Source organism: Danio aesculapii, chromosome 8 (assembly GCF_903798145.1).
Source record: "Danio aesculapii chromosome 8, fDanAes4.1, whole genome shotgun sequence".
NCBI lineage: Eukaryota > Metazoa > Chordata > Actinopteri > Cypriniformes > Danionidae > Danio > Danio aesculapii.
The window spans coordinates 24,979,871-24,999,407 of NC_079442.1; the positions used below are offsets into that span (position 1 = coordinate 24,979,871).

Sequence of the window (19,537 nt, forward strand, 5' to 3'; positions counted from 1 at the left end):
TAACATTCGCCAGTAATGAACTGGCCCCCGCACACAATTTAAACCGTATTGCTGACCACAGTTATCAAGGGCTGAATTGTCTCAAATTGGCTGTCTAACAGCAGTCTGCTCTTCTGAGGTCATTCTCAAATACCATAAACAGGATCCAAAAATGAAGCTTTCTGTGCAGACAAAGGACGGATTTATTGCACATTTATTGCATTTATTATTATTTATTTTGAAAAAAATATGTCATTTATCTACTATTTATATTTTCATTTCTTTAAACGACTGGTTTCTTTTATTAATCATACACATTTTAATATTAATGTATACACTTAGATGTAATATCATACACTTACAGTTGTAAATGATATTATTTTCATTTAAAGTTTGGAAGAAATGTCTTTCCCTTAAAACTGTTGAAATATTACAGAATTTAACTATGATTTACCACAGTTTTAGTACAAAAAACTGTTAGCATAGCAAAACCAGGACTTCTTTTGCATTTACTATACAAATACAACAATAACTATGAGTTTTTGGTATTGTTTGTAGCATAAACCCTGGTTATTTTTTTCTAGAAGGTGTTATTATATTTTATAGATGGCATTTATTATGTGTGTATGTATAAGTAGGGATAATCGATGCTATGCCACTTGACATTGTTATCAGCAGCCCATCGCAAAGCGGAGGGCTTTTGTATGAGCCTTAAGGGCTTTATTACAAGCATATAAATATGGATGTGAATGTATTCACTGAAGGTCAAGTACCCCGATGAACCGGTGTTATTTGTTCAGCGGTTGTTATCTGCTCACTCTTTCTGATGGTTCAACAGTTGTTATCTGAAAATAACATACTTTGGAATGACACGACCGATTAATCAGAATCAAGTATTCCAGAGAGCAATGTTATAAAGGGTTTTAAATGCACTTCATAAAGGCAATACGAGTCGAGTAGATAAAATTCATTAAAACACAGTAATCCACTGATTATCCATCCTGCATACACACTTAATAGATGTTATGAATAAAATAGAATATAATAGATAATACCTTCTATAAAATCACCCAGGGTTTTTATTCTGTGGTAATTTGCCAAATTCAATTTAAAACTGCTTTTGGAGTGCAATATTTGACTAAATTTTGGTCAGTGTTGACATGCTAGATCTCCTAGTCCCTGCTGGAGATTGCGAATTTGCATGTAATTGACAGGGGCATATCTAATAGCTCATAGTAACATGTATTAGCTACCACTTCACAAATGTTTTTGAAAATATTTGCAAGTTGTTAAATCCAATTGGCTCCCTAGTGAAGCACACATCGGTGTCCTCAAGATTACACGGAGGAATGAAGACTGCGGCATTTGTCTCTGCATTACATGGTTACTTCTAATGTTTGAGGGAAGAGCTTTTATTTCAAACTGTGATGAAAACGAACTGGATCTACCTGTGCATTAAGCAATTTCACCTTCTAGCCAATCAGAATCAAGCATTTCAACAGACCAAAAAAAAAATGCTAATAATTTAATCATTTCAAGTGTATACGTAAATATTAAAATTGATTAATAATTATTTAAATACTTTTCCATCATCCTTTTCATATTGATTGATAGACCCTAATTATCAGTTCCCTATATATTTACATATAAATCTCCCATTTAGCATTGGTTTATGAGATTTTAATTCGCACCCTGACTACAACACAAACACATCAGCGTTTGGAAAGTGTGATTTCGGTCCTGGAGTGTGTATCGGTGAGACTGCGCTAAAGCCTTTCTCTCCCTGAGCCCGAACATACAGAGAGCTGGAAGTAGGTCTGGAAGGGAGAAGGAGATCGAGATAGAAAGAGAGAGAGAGAGAGAGAGAGAGGAAGAAGTGATGGTGCTCCCAACAGATTGCTGAAATTGGAGCAGTGGACCTCAGGGAGCAGACCTGCTGGATGGATGGAACTGCGTTTCTTCAGGGTTTCCTTCTCCTCCATGCGTCCTTGCTTGAGCTCCTGATCCGCAAAGCCGGGTCAACGCTGTAACGTTACACCAACGTCGTTTCCAACGCTGCCAGAATTAGGCCATTCCTCATTTCAAGCGTCTCTTTTAAGAGTGCGTCTATGGCAGTTTTACATTTACTGAAGTTATCGGCATGTTTAATTAAATTTAGTTGCCATCTATTTTGAAATGAATATGTGAAGTCCTTCCAATGCCAAATGTAATAATGAAGTTCATTTATCTGCATGGAGGTTTCTACTACTTTAACTAATGATGGGCATTTCTTCCTTGCAGTCCAGCTGTTTTGAGATTCAACTCCAGGCTCTTGCTGAATCCTTCCACAAGAGTTGTCAAATCCATTTAGCTTAAATTCAGTGCAGGAAACGTCTTTAGCTTTCATTTTTTGTTTGCTGCAAAAAGAATGTGAATAAAAGAGAGCAAGAGTATCTTGCAATTAGAAAAGGGTAATGAGTGTTAAACTCCCTAAAAGAGGTCTGACAACATGTGGGTAATACTCAGCAAGGGCTTCAACGCCCTCTCTTCGACTGAGGATTGATTTGGCAATATTCGCACACATCTTCAGTGTCATGGTTGCTGGTGAAAAAAAAAAACAATGATTTGAGCGGTTTGAGTGACCTGCTATTATAATCATCACTACAGATTGGGCTTAATCTAACAATCAAGGGAGTTTAGGCTAAGACGTAAAGAGGAGAAAATGGTTTTTGCATACTTTGCTTAATAAGGATTTGATGAAGTCCAAAATTAACTTTTTGGCACACTTATTAATGGTGGGAGAATTGAGGAAAAATATTGGCTAGACATTTTGTACTGGCCATGAAGCTAAATTATACATTTTTTTTTATGTTTGGCTGATGTTTAGCCCTTTTTTTCTCTCATTCAAATGTGCCAGTTTTCCACATCTTCCACATACACATGAATTTGTTCCTCACATTTTGATTATGGTAGTTGTACCACATATAAAGTTCAAAAGTTTATGGTCGGTTGAAACTTCTTTAAAAAAAATACTTTTTATAAGCACCCATGCATTAATGATTGATCAAATGGGACAGAACATACATTTGTATTATTACATAATAAAATATTTTAAATTCATATTATTTTGAATGCTTTATTAAATAACAATCCTGAAAAAAATCATCAATTTAATTGAGTAATAAATTAGCAAATATTAATAGTTTCTGAAATATTTTCACATTTACAACTAAAATAATGATGCTGAAAACTCACTTTTGCATCATAGGAAATAGGCATGGGATGATAAGTGTTTTCAAGGTGCACCGCGGTTTGGAAAAGTCAAAGTTTTACAGTACATGTAAGATTTTTTGTTTTTTAAGACAACAGTATCTCCAGCAGAAAAGATATCCAAAGATGCCATTTAAATTGTGAAGAAATCTGTGTTTTTGAAACCAATGACGAAAGCAGAAGTCAACGATTCATCTGAAATATTTAGCCTGACATGTTTACTGTTTCAAAACATTTAAAATGTTTGTCCAAATTAAATATAATGTGTTCAAAGCTGAAATAGGTCTTTTTTTTTACCCAGACATTTAAAAAGAATATATTTTAGAGCAATAATCCGAATACCGTGCAACCGTTATGTTTTTATCCAAGGTTATCATACCGTCAGAATCTTATACCGGCCCATGCCTAATAGGAATAAATTATTATATTTTTATTTATAATTTATTCATTATTTTTTATAGATTATAATTTTTCACAACGTAGAGTTAGTAAGCTGAAAAGGCTTCTTTTAAAATAAATAAATAAATAAACAAAATCCTGACCTTAAACTTTTGAACAGTATATCACCAGCGATTCAATTTAAACCATTAAATATCATAGTTACCTGGCACCTAGTTCAATTAATCACATTTTACTTGAATCAGCAGCCAGGTAAGTGTTAATGTTGGACCCTGGATTTCTTTCAATGAAACAAGCAAAAAAAAATAAAAAATTCAGCAGAACTGTACATAGAGATAGTGTTGTCTTGAAACTCTCACATTACTGGACTGTCAATCTAAAGTACTTATTTGAGCAGCATATCCTAAATTTCTTCAAAAGGCTTAAGTATAGTGCAGACGGCGGATTGGGTTTTGACACTTAATAGAGCTGACAAGTTTAACTCCACATAGGATAAGAAGAGTCTCTGTGTGCGGTTGAGGTTTGAGAGCCTGGGCTGTGGGTCTGAAGGTACTGGCGGTCGCTGAGGAACTGCACCGTCTGAGATACGTGTTAGTGTTTTAGGATGTGTCTTCAACCGTCCTGCTGAGCAAGAGCCTGCAGTTCGGCTGTGTGGAGCGAGTGCTGTAGGAAGACGTTGTTTCGCCTGTACATGTGTAAAGACAGAGGCCCACGGGGAGGTTGACCTAGACGGCCGGTAAAGGAAGATTGAAGCCTAGGAATAGGCCCTCGTTCGCTGCGTGGGCCCCGTTCGCTGTCTGAGGACAGGCTGCGAGACGGACTGCCTTTGCTAGGAAGGCTCACGCTGCTGCCAGCCACCGCACGAGGGATTTGAGATGGCCCTTGATGATCATTCTTTCGAGGCCCGGGTATTTCAGACACACATTGCCCACCTTCAGCTCTCCTTCCTCCACCGTTGCTGCAAACTTCACTGGGACGGTTGTGCTGGTCTGCAGCAAGAGGCCGAACTGGTCTTCGCTCCCTGCTGCTGCTGCTGGGAATGTTGCAGTTTTGGCCTGTGGGTCGAATTGGATGGATTGTCTGTTGAAACAAAAGAGACAAAATTAAGCCACTTAATTCGCTGACATTTTGACAAAGCTATGTTGGCGGTCTAGAACCTTTTCTAATTGTTTGGCGACCAACTGGAACTTTGCCTTTTTTGGGAAGAGGAGGCCAAAGGCACACATTGTGGGGAGGAGGCATGATAAAAAGTCTGTGCTGAGGAGAGCTTGAGCCACCTGTTCATTTCGCACTGCCTCTTCCTTACATAACCGGCCCGCTATTACTCACAATGCTGAGAGAGTGCAGGGGAAACAGTGCACATGGAAATGAAACCAGCTGATTGCTTGATTCTGTAACTCCTGTTAGTGCAAAATTTGACCAAAGTAGGGCTGAAGGATTAATCAAAACTGAATCAATCACAATCACGATGAACAATGAATAACTGAAATGTTGCAATTAGCTAAATCGCAAAGGGTTTGATATGAATATGAATACACACACACAATCAAACCCAAAATTATTTTTTGGCTTGACTGTACATACATAAATAGTAGTCAACATTTGCACACAAAATGTAATTGCAAATCAAAACGCTATCACAATATCTGTCCAAAATATTTTTTTAAAATTCACAATTAGATATTTTCCCTAAAATCGCACAGCCCTGGTCCCGAGTGTGACCTACTAGTACAAACATCCCTACTAACTAGAGGTGTGCATCTTCACTTGCTTCATGACAGAATTAGATTAAGATTTAGAGAGCAGTGATTTGATCAAACAATTTCTCCAAGTCTTTCTCCAATTATGTTATTAAAAATAAATGTATAACAATATATTATTAAGTCTATTGATTACAATAACACACTTTTAATAGTAATTACTACAGTAGTCAACAATTGAAGTGGATCAAAAAAAAGTTTTTCAACAGGTGTTGTTGAATACTTTTAGGACAACTTTGATGAAAGGTTGTGATCCACTTCAAATGTTGACGACTGTATATTGTTGTAGTTCACTGGCAGATTACAGAATCAAAACAAGTTGGAATCTGAAATTTTGGAAATCTGGCGCCACATTGTCTGGTCTCAGTCATTAAGAATTGGCTCGAGGGCTTTTACCATGACGGATAACAGATTAATTGATTTGACTATTTTCACCAATACTTACGCAGATGTTCTGGGGACCCTTTACCAAATTTGGGCACATTTAATCAACCAACAATGGTGTTTTACAAGCCTTTCAAGATGAAACCTAACTAATTGCCTCACCAGACCCTTTTTCTGGACCCATCATGTGGTACATCCTGTTGGATGTACACTTTTGTAGAGACAAAGGATCTCTGGAATTAATGCATATGAATGAAAGACAATCACTTGAAATGTTACAATTAAGGCAGATGTATCTTTTGATAATATGGCATAGTTTTCCTAATATACTACGTGTTTATTGCAACCATTGTAACCAACCAAGTTAATCAATGTGTTTTTAACCCTGACACCCTTTCTCAGGTGTGATTGTAAGATCTAGTAACAAGTACTAGAGTTAATTCTGGACGGTTGTCAACTCATTTTGCATCATCTGAACTGCTTCTGTGTGTATGTGTGTGTGTGCGTTTGTTTGTTGTTTGTTTATTACGTAGTTAATTTCACGTATCATAGTGTAGCTCAATAAATCTTTGTTTCATATTTTGTAAAAACTGTGCTGTGTTTATGTGCTTCTAAGTCACTGCCTCCAGCTGTAGATTTTGTTTCCTTGCTAAATTTGAACCCAATACTGTGTTACGTTATTATTGTTGGCCATGGAAAAACATAAACAAGATTGGAAAATATGTTTTCTATTTGCTGGACAAATGGTTGATAAAGCGTGAAGCTTTTAATCTTATTCAGTCTGACTCAATTGAGTCGAATCAAGTGATTTGAATCTTCAAGACTCTATAAAAATGAAGCTAATAAACCTAATAAATCCCTGATCGATCTTTTAACGTACAGTAGGTTGATCCCCAACAATATTAAAAATCACAATATCCTATGTTATTCTTTAGCTTTTTCTAAAACAGTAACAGAGATGCAAATTTTGTTGTTGTTCAACATTTTTATACAGTATGTTAATTTTATAAAGACCTAATACACAGATTCAATATAATACTCCACATCAGATATCCTCCCAATGGCATTACTGATGGTACCCACTACTGAACTAACTGTACTTACTACTGTTACTTATAATACTATGATTAATCACCAAAACACATATTTAGAAATAATTATACTGTATGTGTACAGATACATGTATGACGGTTCAAGCGCAGTACACAAAGAGTAATGAATTCACGATGGCATGGAGTGTGTTACATGTGTGTTTTTGTGTGAGCAATGCATTGACATTTTATTTTCATTGCTTATTGCACTTGACAACTCCTCTTAACATCAAGCACTTCCCACACTTTATTTGCTCATTCGTGTGAGAACATGCTTTTCCACGCAAGGACATAAAGTTGTTCATGTCATTTGAAAGGAAAATAAACAAAGCTAGGACAAAACATTTTGTTTGTTGCTTTAAATCAAGAGATTGACAGGCGGATTGGTGCAGCGGCAGCAGTAATGCGGTCGATGTACCGGTCCGTTGTGGTAAAGAAGGAGTCGAAAGGCGAAACTTTCGATTTACCGGTCAATCTACGTTCCTACTCTCACCTATGGTCATGAGCTTTGGGTCATGACCGAAAGGACAAGATCTCGGATACAAGCGGCCGAAATGAGTTTCCTTCGCAGGGTGGCAAGCCGCACCCTTATGGATAGGGTGAGGAGCTCTGACACCAAGGAGGAGCTCGGAGTAGAGCCGCTGCCCCTCCACATCGAGAGAAGTCAGCTGAGGTGACTCGGGCATCTGTTTCAGATGCCTCCTGGATGCCTAACTAGGTAGGTGTTCCAGGCATGTCCCACTGGGAGGAGGCCTCGGGGAAGACCCAGGACACGCTGGAGGGACTATGTCTCTCGGCTGGCCTGGGAACACCTCAGGATCCCCTCGGAGGAGCTAAAGGGAGGGTCTGGGGAGAGGGAAGTCTGGGGTTCTCTCCTAAGACTGCTGCCCCCACGACCCAGCCCCGGAAAAGCGGTAGAAAATGAACGAATGAATGAAAATCAAAGGTTCTGTTTTTTTACACCTGGTGCACACATTGTTCAGATATTCATACAGCAAAAATATTCTGGGTGGCGTGAAAGTTTGATGAAATTGATAAAAAAACTGGCACTGAAAACAAACAGGTGTTGAAAGAATTAAGAAGTTCAAAATGAAATTTTTGGGATGAGTTTTGTAGCCTGGACTGTTTAGGCTGATATTTAGGATTTTTTCCTAGATTCACAGGTGCCATTATCTTGGAACTTCCACAAAGCACGATACTGTTATACAACCTATGATTACAACACACTTTAAAACATGTTCCACATATGCCACATTTCAAAGAATTAGGGAAGTTCAGAATAGATGAATGAATGAATTTAGAGTAAAGACTGCACATGAAAAAAGAAATATCCGTAGCTCAAGAAGGACAGTTTGATTCATGCTGTAACTCGACGTGTAACTCAGACTGAGCTGGCAGCCAGAAAGTAATACTTGATGCTAATCGGCATTGCACAAAGTGAAGAAACCTAATTAAGTGTGATGTGCCTAATGTGAGAACTTCAGCTGTGACATGAAATTGAATTTAAAATAGAGTCTGTAATTGAATTCGTACATTATGGAGCAGGATCCATGTGAGAGACTCATATGCCAATGCAGGTCAGAAAGGGGACATGCCTAAACTTATTTTATTACTTGCTGCGTGGAGTGAATTTATTTACTTTCATACTACCTTTCACTTACAGAAAACTCCAGGATGCAACATTATTTCATTAACACATGCTCACCAGCCAAACCCAGCATCTTGTTTTTAAAGCCACAGTCACAGTACTTCATTCTTTCATATGTAATATTTAACAGTGGAATTAACAACAGAGTATGTTCCTTAATGCTGCAATGTGTAACTTTTAAAATCAACAAAACTTAATTATTTACATTATAAATAAATCTTCTGAACCATTTTGTGTTATATTATTACCGCATTACTACCATATTGGCTGTTTATTAGTACTTAATGTACATATCAATGACTTATTCTCAATGATCATATTCTAGATCTCATAACCAGATTCATACCTTAACATTACCACAAGTGGTACTAGCAGTAATGAGGAGCTTATTGCAGGGGTTCCCAAATTTTTCTGCCCAAGACCCCAAAAATAACAATGCCAGTGACTCGCGACCCTAAAATACTCTGCGGTGGTTATAAATATACAAAACTTGTATGCCACGGTGCACACACACCAATAGGCCCAACTTTATTCTTTATTCAATTTTGGAGAACGCCACTCGGAGATCATCCTCCATGTTCAGCTGTGGCCTGAATTTATTTTTAATCTACGTGAGTGCCGTAAAGATGTCAGAAAGTTTACCCTGGTGCCATGAAATCAATCTGCTACATCTGACCCTATTGCTGTGTCTTTTTTTCTAACATAATGAGACCCCAGGGGTTGTAATCCAACGGAAAAAAATAACTTTTTTTTTTTTCATGGAACTATTAAAGGTGCAATAGGTGATTGTCTTCAGAAACTTTTTGTTGTGCTGATTGAAAGTCTCTTCACATTCCAATAGTATTGATTAAAGTAAATGATCTAAATGTATTTAATTGTATTTTCGTATTCTGGGAGAAGCATAAGTCTAAAAAAAAGTTCATCCAATTAAATGTTGTCAGGCCGATAATTCACATAATTGTGATCAGTAGCCCAAACTGTCTGTCAGCAAATGTTGGTTTGAACAACTGAGCACCAGTTCGCGCAGATCCGCCGATGCGCGTTCACGCAGGCCACAGTCACATGGACACGATTGGCAGCGCTAAAAACAAATGCTGAATCAAAACTTATTAAAATCCTGAATCAATATTGGAGTCACTTTTGCATGCTGGAGGAAGGATGACACCATAGATGAAGTATTTCTTTTAGACTGGTAATGTTCTGTTTTAAAACTCTTTTAGTCCTGCAAAGCTGATCTAGATTTTGTTGTGTTATGAATAGGTTATATGCACAGAAGTGTTGTTCAGCCATTGATATCTTCTGGCGAATGATTGATGTGACTATTTTCAGTTTCATAAGGGACATTTGACAGCATCGATAATGACGATTTTTATTTAGTTTCACAACAAAACATCAGTAAATAAAGCTATTTGCCTAGCCTGCTTTACCGAGCTGAAGCTAGTTTTATATTCACATTAGTTCATTTTTGAACAATGACAGCCTTTGACGCAGTGTATATTGCTAACCATGCTACTTGGTCTGAAATAGCATGCAAATATGGCTTAGTAATATGTGTAATTCCTGCAGCCCGCCGGTCAATCACTAAGCATACAGTAGTTGCTTTATGACAAAGCGTGTGAGAGAGTGAGACTGATGAAGAGTGATGACAAGTTTTGCTTGCTAACTACATAACTGAAAACGTGCTAGATATAAGATTATAAAGTTTTGCATTATAAAGTACTATAAAGTTTTCTAACTGGCGAATGACATGATCTAGTGGGTCTTTAATGTGCACGTTTGCGATTTCACGAGCGTGGCTTCGAACAACAGGGGAGGAATTGTATTTGAAAGATATTATGCTAACTGGTTAGCATTTAGGCAGATCATCTCCTGCACCTTTAACTACTCTTTTTATCTCCTGTAGGTTATGCATAAAATATGGTAATTCTAGTAGTTCAATCAAATGAATTTGATCTTAGGAAATCACCAAGCGACCCCCTAGTGATCCCGACCCCCACTTTGGCAAACACTGGCTTATTGGGTGAAAACTATTCTTTAGAAGTGATTTTGTTTTTGTCTTGTGTTGTGTAAATAAATGGTAGATTTTTTTTCATTTATTCATTTTAAGTATAATTTATTCACATTAAGATTTATTCTTTTAAAAAAAGCACCTTTACTTTGTGGCTCTGATGTTGTAATATTTCTATCTCTAATGTTCATAGTTGTTTTATGCTCTATTTTGCACTGAATATTACATTTTTATTTTAAGTAATTTTTTCTTTTCCTTTTTTTCTTTTTCTTTTATCCCCCATAATCGCTGCCTTTTTTTTTAGCATTGCCTTTAATGTAACTTACAACACCCAAATGACAATTTGAGAGTCTTCGTTTTCACTTTTATCCATAACTCATTAAAATATTCAGATCTCTTTGTAATATCCTTCATCTGTCTTTTTAAGCATTAGTCTGCAGAAGCACCTTTTTTTTTTGCAGATACCATGCTAAGAAGCCAGAACCTGGGGACCGAATCTTGGATTTACAATGTCGTTGTCCTCTCAAGTACGCGCTCTGCTGCATTCACAGTACAAATCCAGGCGCTAGCAGACATAAATGCATCAGATGGTGACAGAAAGAGCGAGAAGCTTTGGTACCTGCACTGGATAAAGGCCAGAAACACACACACACACACACAAACACACACACACACACACACACAACTTCAGAGTCATCCGGTGGAAAAACAGCAAGCGGAGTAAATCAGACTGATTTAACGGTCGTAATCCATTTGGGTCTTTATTAGCTTGTGAAGAAGCTGGTCCTGCGCTAATGGCACGCTTCTGTTAAAAGCCCTCCGGCTGATTATATGCAGTAGGCTGGAAGTTGCAGGATTTCGGCCCACTCATTTTCCACACTTCAGCACACCTACAAGCACACATAAGCACGCGTGCGCAACAAGCAACTGTTGCGAAAAGCCGAGCTTTCAAAGCCGCAGGCAACGGATAGTAATCCTTGTGTATCATGTATAGAACGGGACTGATAACTGGGCGCAGTATACATATACCTGCTTATGTATTACATAAAAAAAACACTCAGGCAAACAGGGCTCACTCTAAGATTCTGTGAAAATATAATATGTTTGGGAAGGGAAAACAATTCTGTGGAACTTCTCATCAGAGTGAATAGACAGATGCGAATGCATTTCTTTGTTGTTTATTGGTTTTCCTGCAATAAACTAAATAATCAATATGTATCTCTTGTTTTATAGACGTGGAGGCTTTTCTCAAACATTTTTGAAAAAAAAAAACTAAAACTTTGAATCTGTGTGACAATGCATTTAGGAGATTATTCAGAATCAATTTATTTATCTCAGTGGGACTGCTTTTGTTACAGGTACTACTTGGAAATAGATAAGAAAGAAATACAATTAAAAATTAAAGATCAAAAGGTCAAAAAATAAATAAATAAATAAAGCATTTAAAATAAAAGACAAAAAAAAAAAAAGACTCGGAGGGAGGAGTTGTAAAGTTTGGTATTCACAGGGATAAATGACTTCCTGTGGCACTCCATTGTGGATTTGGGTGGAGTGAGCCTTTCACTGAAAGAGCTCCTGTGTCCTAGCAGCACATCATAAAGGAGATGGGAGTCATTATTCAATATTTCTTTCAACTTCCTTCCTTCCAACACTGCTGTTAAAGTTTCTAGCTTCATCCCAGTGATGTCGCTGGCCCTTCTGATCAGTTTAATTTAGTCTATTGGCATCGGCTGCTGTCAATGGATATTAATATTAGTTATTCCTCTTTCTGGAGAAAACTGCCATTAAATATGTAAAAAAATAATTGACCATATTCATAGAATGTTCTAACAGCACTTACAGTGTAATACTTTTATCAGGATTTCTGCAGATTCCTTCAAATCAAATTTAAGACTTTTTAAGACCCTTTTAAGATGAAAGGTTAGACTTATACAGGGCTAAACACTAAGGATTTCTCTGTTACTTCTGTAAATTAATTACATTTAAATTAATGGAAAATCATGTAACGGGATCTGTTGCTTTAGTTTTCTTTCCCTGATTAGGGAATTTAATTTGGAGATTTTTTTTGTAAAAATGTCCAACAGCTGTAGTGAACTGTATCTCTTTGCAATAAAAAACTTAAATATAAAAAAAAAGTTTTGAGTTTTGGTGATTGGTTGTTGGCCAGATTGGGTAGCTTTACTTGGCCTTAGGGAAATTAAGACCTGTTTAAAATGATTTAAGACCTACAACACAATTGTTCAGTGAATTTAAGGCTTTTTAAGGCCTAAACTTTTGTTTTTGAAATTTAAGACATTTTAAGACTTTTTTAAGACAGACTGTTTATAATCAGAAGTCCACTAAACAAATCTAATCTTTCATTTAGTTGTTCAACCACAAGACAAGGCGGAAAGGCATTTAGATGCAAGTGCTGTTAGGAAACAGCAGTTATGTACATTCATTCATGGAAAAATGTGTTTACATTTTAAAGATTTGGCACAGCGGAAGGCAAATGGTCCAGTCTCAATCAGGCAGCGTAGATCATTGATTTTGAAAAGGCAGACCTTAAACACAGTTGCTCTATCCCAATTCGCATACAATACTATATCTGTCCTAAATAGAATTTGAAAACAAAATTAGTTCTATATGCAGAAAATTATAGTATGTTGAAATCAGTATCCCAAAGTTATTTCTGGTAGAGTTTTAAATTGCAGCTCAGTATGTACCCGAACCGCAAATATTGGCCACAATACAGCACATTATATGTGAATTTGATTAGACAATTCAACTACAAACATGGGTAAAAAGTATTCAACTACAAACATGGCAGTCATGTAATACAGTTAAGTTGAAAGGCTTAGAGAAAAATGCTTGAATGATTAATATCTAACCTGATGGAAAACATTTACCTTACATTTCGCATGTTATATTTAATCGGTAACAAAATATGTGGACTTTTGTAAAGTGATGATTTGTCATTAACTTCTGAATGCATAATTATGCAAACACCTGAGGATATTTTTCTGCATTAAAAACTCACAGACTGCAGATTTACCTTCTGCTGCATCTCCAATTTGATAAGATATGATGAAGACCCGTTATTTCATAGGAAGTAGTATGTCCCAAAGCTTGCATACTCTGGTATATGTATATATATATATAAATATAAATATATATATATATATATAAATATAAATATATATATATATATATATATATATATATATATATATATATATATAAATATTTATATATATATATATATATATATATATATATATATATATATATATATATATATATATATATATATAAATATTTATATATAAATATATAAATATATAAATATTTATATATATATATATATATATATATATAAATATATAAATATATAAATATTTATATATATATATATATATATATATATATATATATATATATATATATATATATATATATATATATATATATATATATATATATATATATATATAAATAAATATATATTAGTAGGCGTGGATTTTGTCACTGTTCTTGAGCACACTAGCTTATCCTCTTAAGGCCCAAGGTGTTTTTTTATATGCATTTTTATTTCTCTTTGCTATTTGGGCTTATTGGAACCTAATTAGTATCATCTTTTGATATTATGTACTTGAGAGAGAAAAATTATGTCCATATATGTGGACTCGTGGTCCGAATTTACATTAAACACTTTTTCCTGAATTTTTTTAAATGCATATATAACAGAATTTTTTTTACTTGCGTTGTCTATCAGAGAGTAAAAACAACATTTTTCTCATGTTGGACAGCTAGAAATAGGGTTTGGGACATTTCATATGCTGCAAAACAGTTGCAGGATGACACTGTATGTCTGTAACAAAATATAAAACATTCAAAGTATTTTAAATAGCCACTTAAGAGCTAAAATGTGCTGTCCACGTCCAGTATGTGGACACTCAAGCCCAAGGAGGTTATAGATATACCTTAAAAAGAAACAATACTGATACTAACATCTAAAACACTTTCTTTTACTTTAATGGGACCTTCAAGTGTTTGTTATTTTTAAATAATTCAATGAACCAGAGTCAATTATTCCAAATACAATAGGGTTACCAGACCTAATTCATATCAGACAATATTCATATGTTGTATTTCAAGACATCTGTCAGGTTTCGGTTCCCAAATAGCTACTATGTGCAGAACTAGTTTCCAGCACATCTCATTCAAAGCCTTTTGTTTTGTTTTGATTTATGGCCAACCTGTGAATAATTGAAAATAACTGATATGCAATTTAATACGTAACCGTGAAGTAGTGAAAACCTGCCTGGAAGTAGTGTTTAGCATATATCTGAAAATAATTGCACACCTTAGAATGTTCAACAGCCAATCAGAATCACTCAACAGGCCTTGTAGTAATTACTCTCAATCAAACCGTAGAACAACAAAGTGAGAGTAAACAATTAAGCATGTTTTTGGAGGGCATCTTTTGTCATCATCTCTCAGGCTCCACATTCAGGAACTGAGAGGCATGTTGTCTGAAACTCCATCGGTCTGAGCCTAAGTTAAGATGATGAAGAGTGGCTTTCAGAAAGAGAGAGAGAGAGGATGAAGTGCCACAGTCTGAGGGTGCTTAAAGACAAATGGCTGTCCTCCTCGCCAGCGGCTGATTACAAACCGCCCCTGAATACATTTAATGGGCTCATGGGCAACCGCCACTATGCCTCAGCACCCCGAGTGCCATGCTATGACATATGAGCAACTATGTGGATGCGTGCAAAAATATTTTCATAATTTAAAACAAATCAATTACTGAAGTCAATGGAGCTGTCTACATGATGTGGTTGTGATTTGCTGGGCTTGCGTGTACTAATGAGAAAACGAATAATGTTACTGTATCAAATGTATGTTTGCAGGGTAAATCATTATGCAAATAATACAGCTTATATATTTATTTAAGTTTTGCTCAAATGAAGAAGTTTGTGTTGGCAGGATGTTTTAAAAATGTCATTAGTGACAAAAAAATTGTTAGAAATCATATTAAAAGTTAATATTAAGATATGCTAAATATAAAAAATAAAATTGATAAATAGTTCGATATTTTAATAATTAGACGTTTATTAATTAATTAGACAATGTTATCAAATAGTTTCATCACAAAGTTAAAATTAACATGTAAAACGAAAAAATAAAAATAGATGGTTATTCAATTAAATATATAATTAAACAATGTCAAATGATACTGATATAAGAAAAAAAAGACAAATTAAAATTGAATAAAGCATTAATGAATATGGCATTATATACATATATACAGTATACATCGGGGAAAATAAGTATTGAACACATCCCCATTTTTCTCAGAAAACATATTTCTAAAACTGCCACTGACTTGAAATATTTTTATGCAGGAAAAAAGTATTGAACACATGAAGAAAGGGAGGTGTAGAAACGCAGTGAAAGCCCAGACAGCAGCTGAGATCTCTCAGTAGTTATTCAGCAACCTTCTTCCCTTCGTCATTGGGAATTAATATTAGCTGCTTCCGTCCAAGATCCACATTATCAGGATGATGAAGACGAAATCAGTGTTGACATCTCAGCAAGACAATGATCCAAAACACAGCCAAGGAAACCCTTGCTTTCAGAGAAAGAAAATCAAGCTGTGGAATGGCCCAGCCAATCACCCTACTTGAATCAAATATAAAATACAAATTGAAGATCAGATTTGATAGACGAGACCAACAGAGCAATACAGATTAAGAGTTGTCTTTAAGCTGCTATCACCAAAAAGCCTTTTATATATAGTCTTAAATCAGTTTTTAGTTGTTCAGTACTTTCTCCTTGTGTTATTACATTGTTATTACACAACTAATTTTTCAGATTTTGTTGTTGTTTTGTTTTATTTTTATGTTTGTATTGTTTGGGTTTTTAACTAAATCTGATTCAACTCCATGTAAACAGCTCTATTAGAAATACTATTCCCAGGAAAAAAAACATGATGTGTTAAAATACTTTTCTCCACTGTGTTTCTAAGGTAATATTAAACATAATATTAATACACTGTTGTTGTGTACACAACCTAAAAGACCTTAACAGAACATATGCTGCAAACAGCAGATGATCTGAATTCTGAGAGTAACTGCCCTGAAAGTTATTGTTCAGGTTGATAGATTTGTTACATAAGATTTTTTGACAGGCTTTTTGACAGCACATTAAAGCACAAGGAGTTCTCAGCAAGCTAAAAATCCCCTTTGGAGACGTTGCAACTTCTTGCTTATTCCCTCACCCAAAAACAAACAAACAAAACCTAGACAACCTTTGTGAACTTGCTAACCGACTAATCATTCGGGGGATGTTTAGCAGAGCATCCGGACCCATCAATAGAGCTGGAAGATTAAGAGAAAGAAATGTCAGCTAGAGAAAAAGAGACCGCACATTTATGAGCACTGAAACTGACCGATTGAGTGAAAAAGACTGATCGATATTTGAGAGCTAAAAACAGAGGCGCCCCAAAGACATAAAAATACCCAAAATGAACGACAGCACTAAAGAAAAAAACACAAGACACAAGCCTTGTTTACACCTGGTAGTAAGATGCATTTTGGTCATTAGAATCACAAGTAGATGAATACATATCGGAGGATTAGACATATCTTATTTGTCCACTTTAAATATAATATTGTAAAATAAGCTTTGATAGTGCTATGATTTACTTTTTCAATGTTAACTGTAATGAGTAAGTGTTTAAAGTCAAATTATCTAAAATAAATGTGTATTATGAAGAGTAATGCAACTAAAATTATATTAAATTATTTCTTTGTTTTGATTTCCTGCTGTTCTAATACAGCATTTTTATCATTTTAACATTATGAGAGTATCTATTGTGCAATATATAAGGCCAAATTAGAAAGCTAATTTGAAGTCGAATGATTTTTTTGTGGAAATCAAAATCAGACCTCTTAATGGGTCGCACACTGGACGAGAAATGCAGAGGCGCTGCATGTCTATGATGGCTTTCTGCACAGTACTTCCACATTCTACACGCAAATTGAATGTTCTTTAACATGAAATGATGCAGATTAGGGATGTTCTTATATCATTTTCTATTCCTAATACCAACTGTATGATAATTAATACCTAATGTATCAGATAATAATTTGTATTGGCTGATACCCAGCGCTCAGGTATCAGCCAATACAAGTAATTATCTGATACATGGGTGCATAGCTATATATACAGCTGCGTATGCAACTAGCACTGTATGAAATGATGACTTAACCCTTAATAGTGAACAAATACATACATTGAACTAGAATGTTTTTTTTTTTTATGTGACATCCATTTTTATCAAACGGTAATATTACTGTTCTTAACTGAAAAGTTAGTCCATTCAAACAATACTGCCAAACAGCTATTGCGCATTTTAATTAATTGATTAATTAATAATTAATTTCTGGTTTGCATTGTTAAGCTAGGGGCCAGTGGGCATAACTATAAGTCTAATTTAAATGGCAACAGATAAGTTTATGGGTTTAAGTACTTGCCAATACCAATGCCATATTTTTTGTGCCATCAGTGGCATTTTCGATACTAGTATGACGTGTCTGGAATTTAAACAGCATCCTGAGTTGAATATGGGTGCTGTGGACAGAAACTTAGGCCGTACTCACACCATGTACATTTGACTTGAACCGGGCCAAAGCACACTTGTCCCCCCTCCCGTCTCCCCCGACGGCCCGCACTCACATTACATTCGGGCTTGGGCATGCTTACATCATCGATGATGCCATGTTCAGTAGAGAAGCGCTCTCGCTCAGCACAGTGGAGATTTCTTCAGTTATATTGTTTTAGTCGTTTGGGATGCGGTGACACAGTCAAAAATTTCGCCGAATAGATATGCCACCTTTGATGCTCATAAACAGTCAAAGTCCTCATGCTGCAGGAATTAGGAGGTTTGCTGAAGGCGTCTTTAATAAACTACGACAGTTTGTGTTTATTGAAAGGTAAGAATGATTAGTAAATCCATGTGAAACAGCCCCTAAAAAGCGTAACGCGCCAAAGCCCAAATGAACCGCGCCTGAGCCCGATTCAGCGCGCACACACTTCTCAAACGATCCGGGAAACGGGCCTGGGCACGGTGAGTAGGCCCTGAGTGGGACAGCTGTTGTATTTACACTAATAGAAAACAATGTTTAGAAATCCTTTGAAATACTTTAGTGGTACGGCACAATGCTGTGCTTCTTGTCCTGTGTGCGACCCCTGAAATGGCTGTTTCATTGGCATTGAATCACGTGAGCTTCTACATAAGTAATTCCCAACCTGAGGGTCACCAAATTCACTTTAATTTGGGGGTTATAAGTAGGCCCACACGGAATTTGCTTGTGCAGAAATTCGCTGATTTTTAGGCCATCATTGAGTCTATGCATTTACTTGTGTAAATGTGTGTAAATTTATATTTATTTAGTTTTTAAATTCATTTCACTAATATTATTGTTATATAATATCAGTAATATTAAAATGTTCATATGATTTATTTACAATACAGTTTGTAAAGTAATATTTCCTGCCTTTTAGTATAGATATTATATAAGAGACTTGCTTTGTTTACCAAATAAGGGGATCTAATTGGATTTGCAATGTGAACATAATATATGAAATAAAAAATAATACATTTTTTAATTTTATTTAAAGTTTTAGTTGTAATACTGCAAAAATCATTCTGCATAAATCCGCAGATTTTTTTTACAAAATTCTCAGCAGAAATAGCAAAATCTCCGCAGATTCTGTCTGGCCTTAGTTATAAGTAGGAAAGAAGCAGTTACCAGATGGGAAAACGTATTGAAAAAATGGTAAGAGGTATTATCATATCAGTAGTTATTATGAGTGTATTTATTTACAGCAATATGAAAAATCTACCTTTCAGCTTTAAGCAAATTAATTCCTGTATTTCGGCCTATCTATATGGACCACCCACTGTCAGAAAGTGAAGATATATTCACATTCAGACTGCAGTTTTTGTTCAGACCCTATACTCAATCAGAGA

At 35.6% G+C, this 19,537-nt stretch overlaps 1 protein-coding gene across 2 annotated transcripts in view; it reads right to left on the reverse strand.

Moving 5' to 3' along the window:
* Positions 1–612: 612 nt before the first annotated feature.
* The window catches only part of ccser1 (coiled-coil serine-rich protein 1), a 143,096-nt gene continuing 124,171 nt past the window's right edge, over positions 613–19,537 (reverse strand). The window contains exon 10 of one of the 2 annotated variants that reach the window (XM_056463474.1): positions 613–4,707. In XM_056463474.1, the coding sequence (XP_056319449.1) occupies positions 4,240–4,707 (468 nt within the window). In that variant the 3' untranslated portion in view covers positions 613–4,239. The remainder of the gene's footprint in view (positions 4,708–19,537) is intronic. The other variant, XM_056463475.1, reaches the window with a different exon arrangement.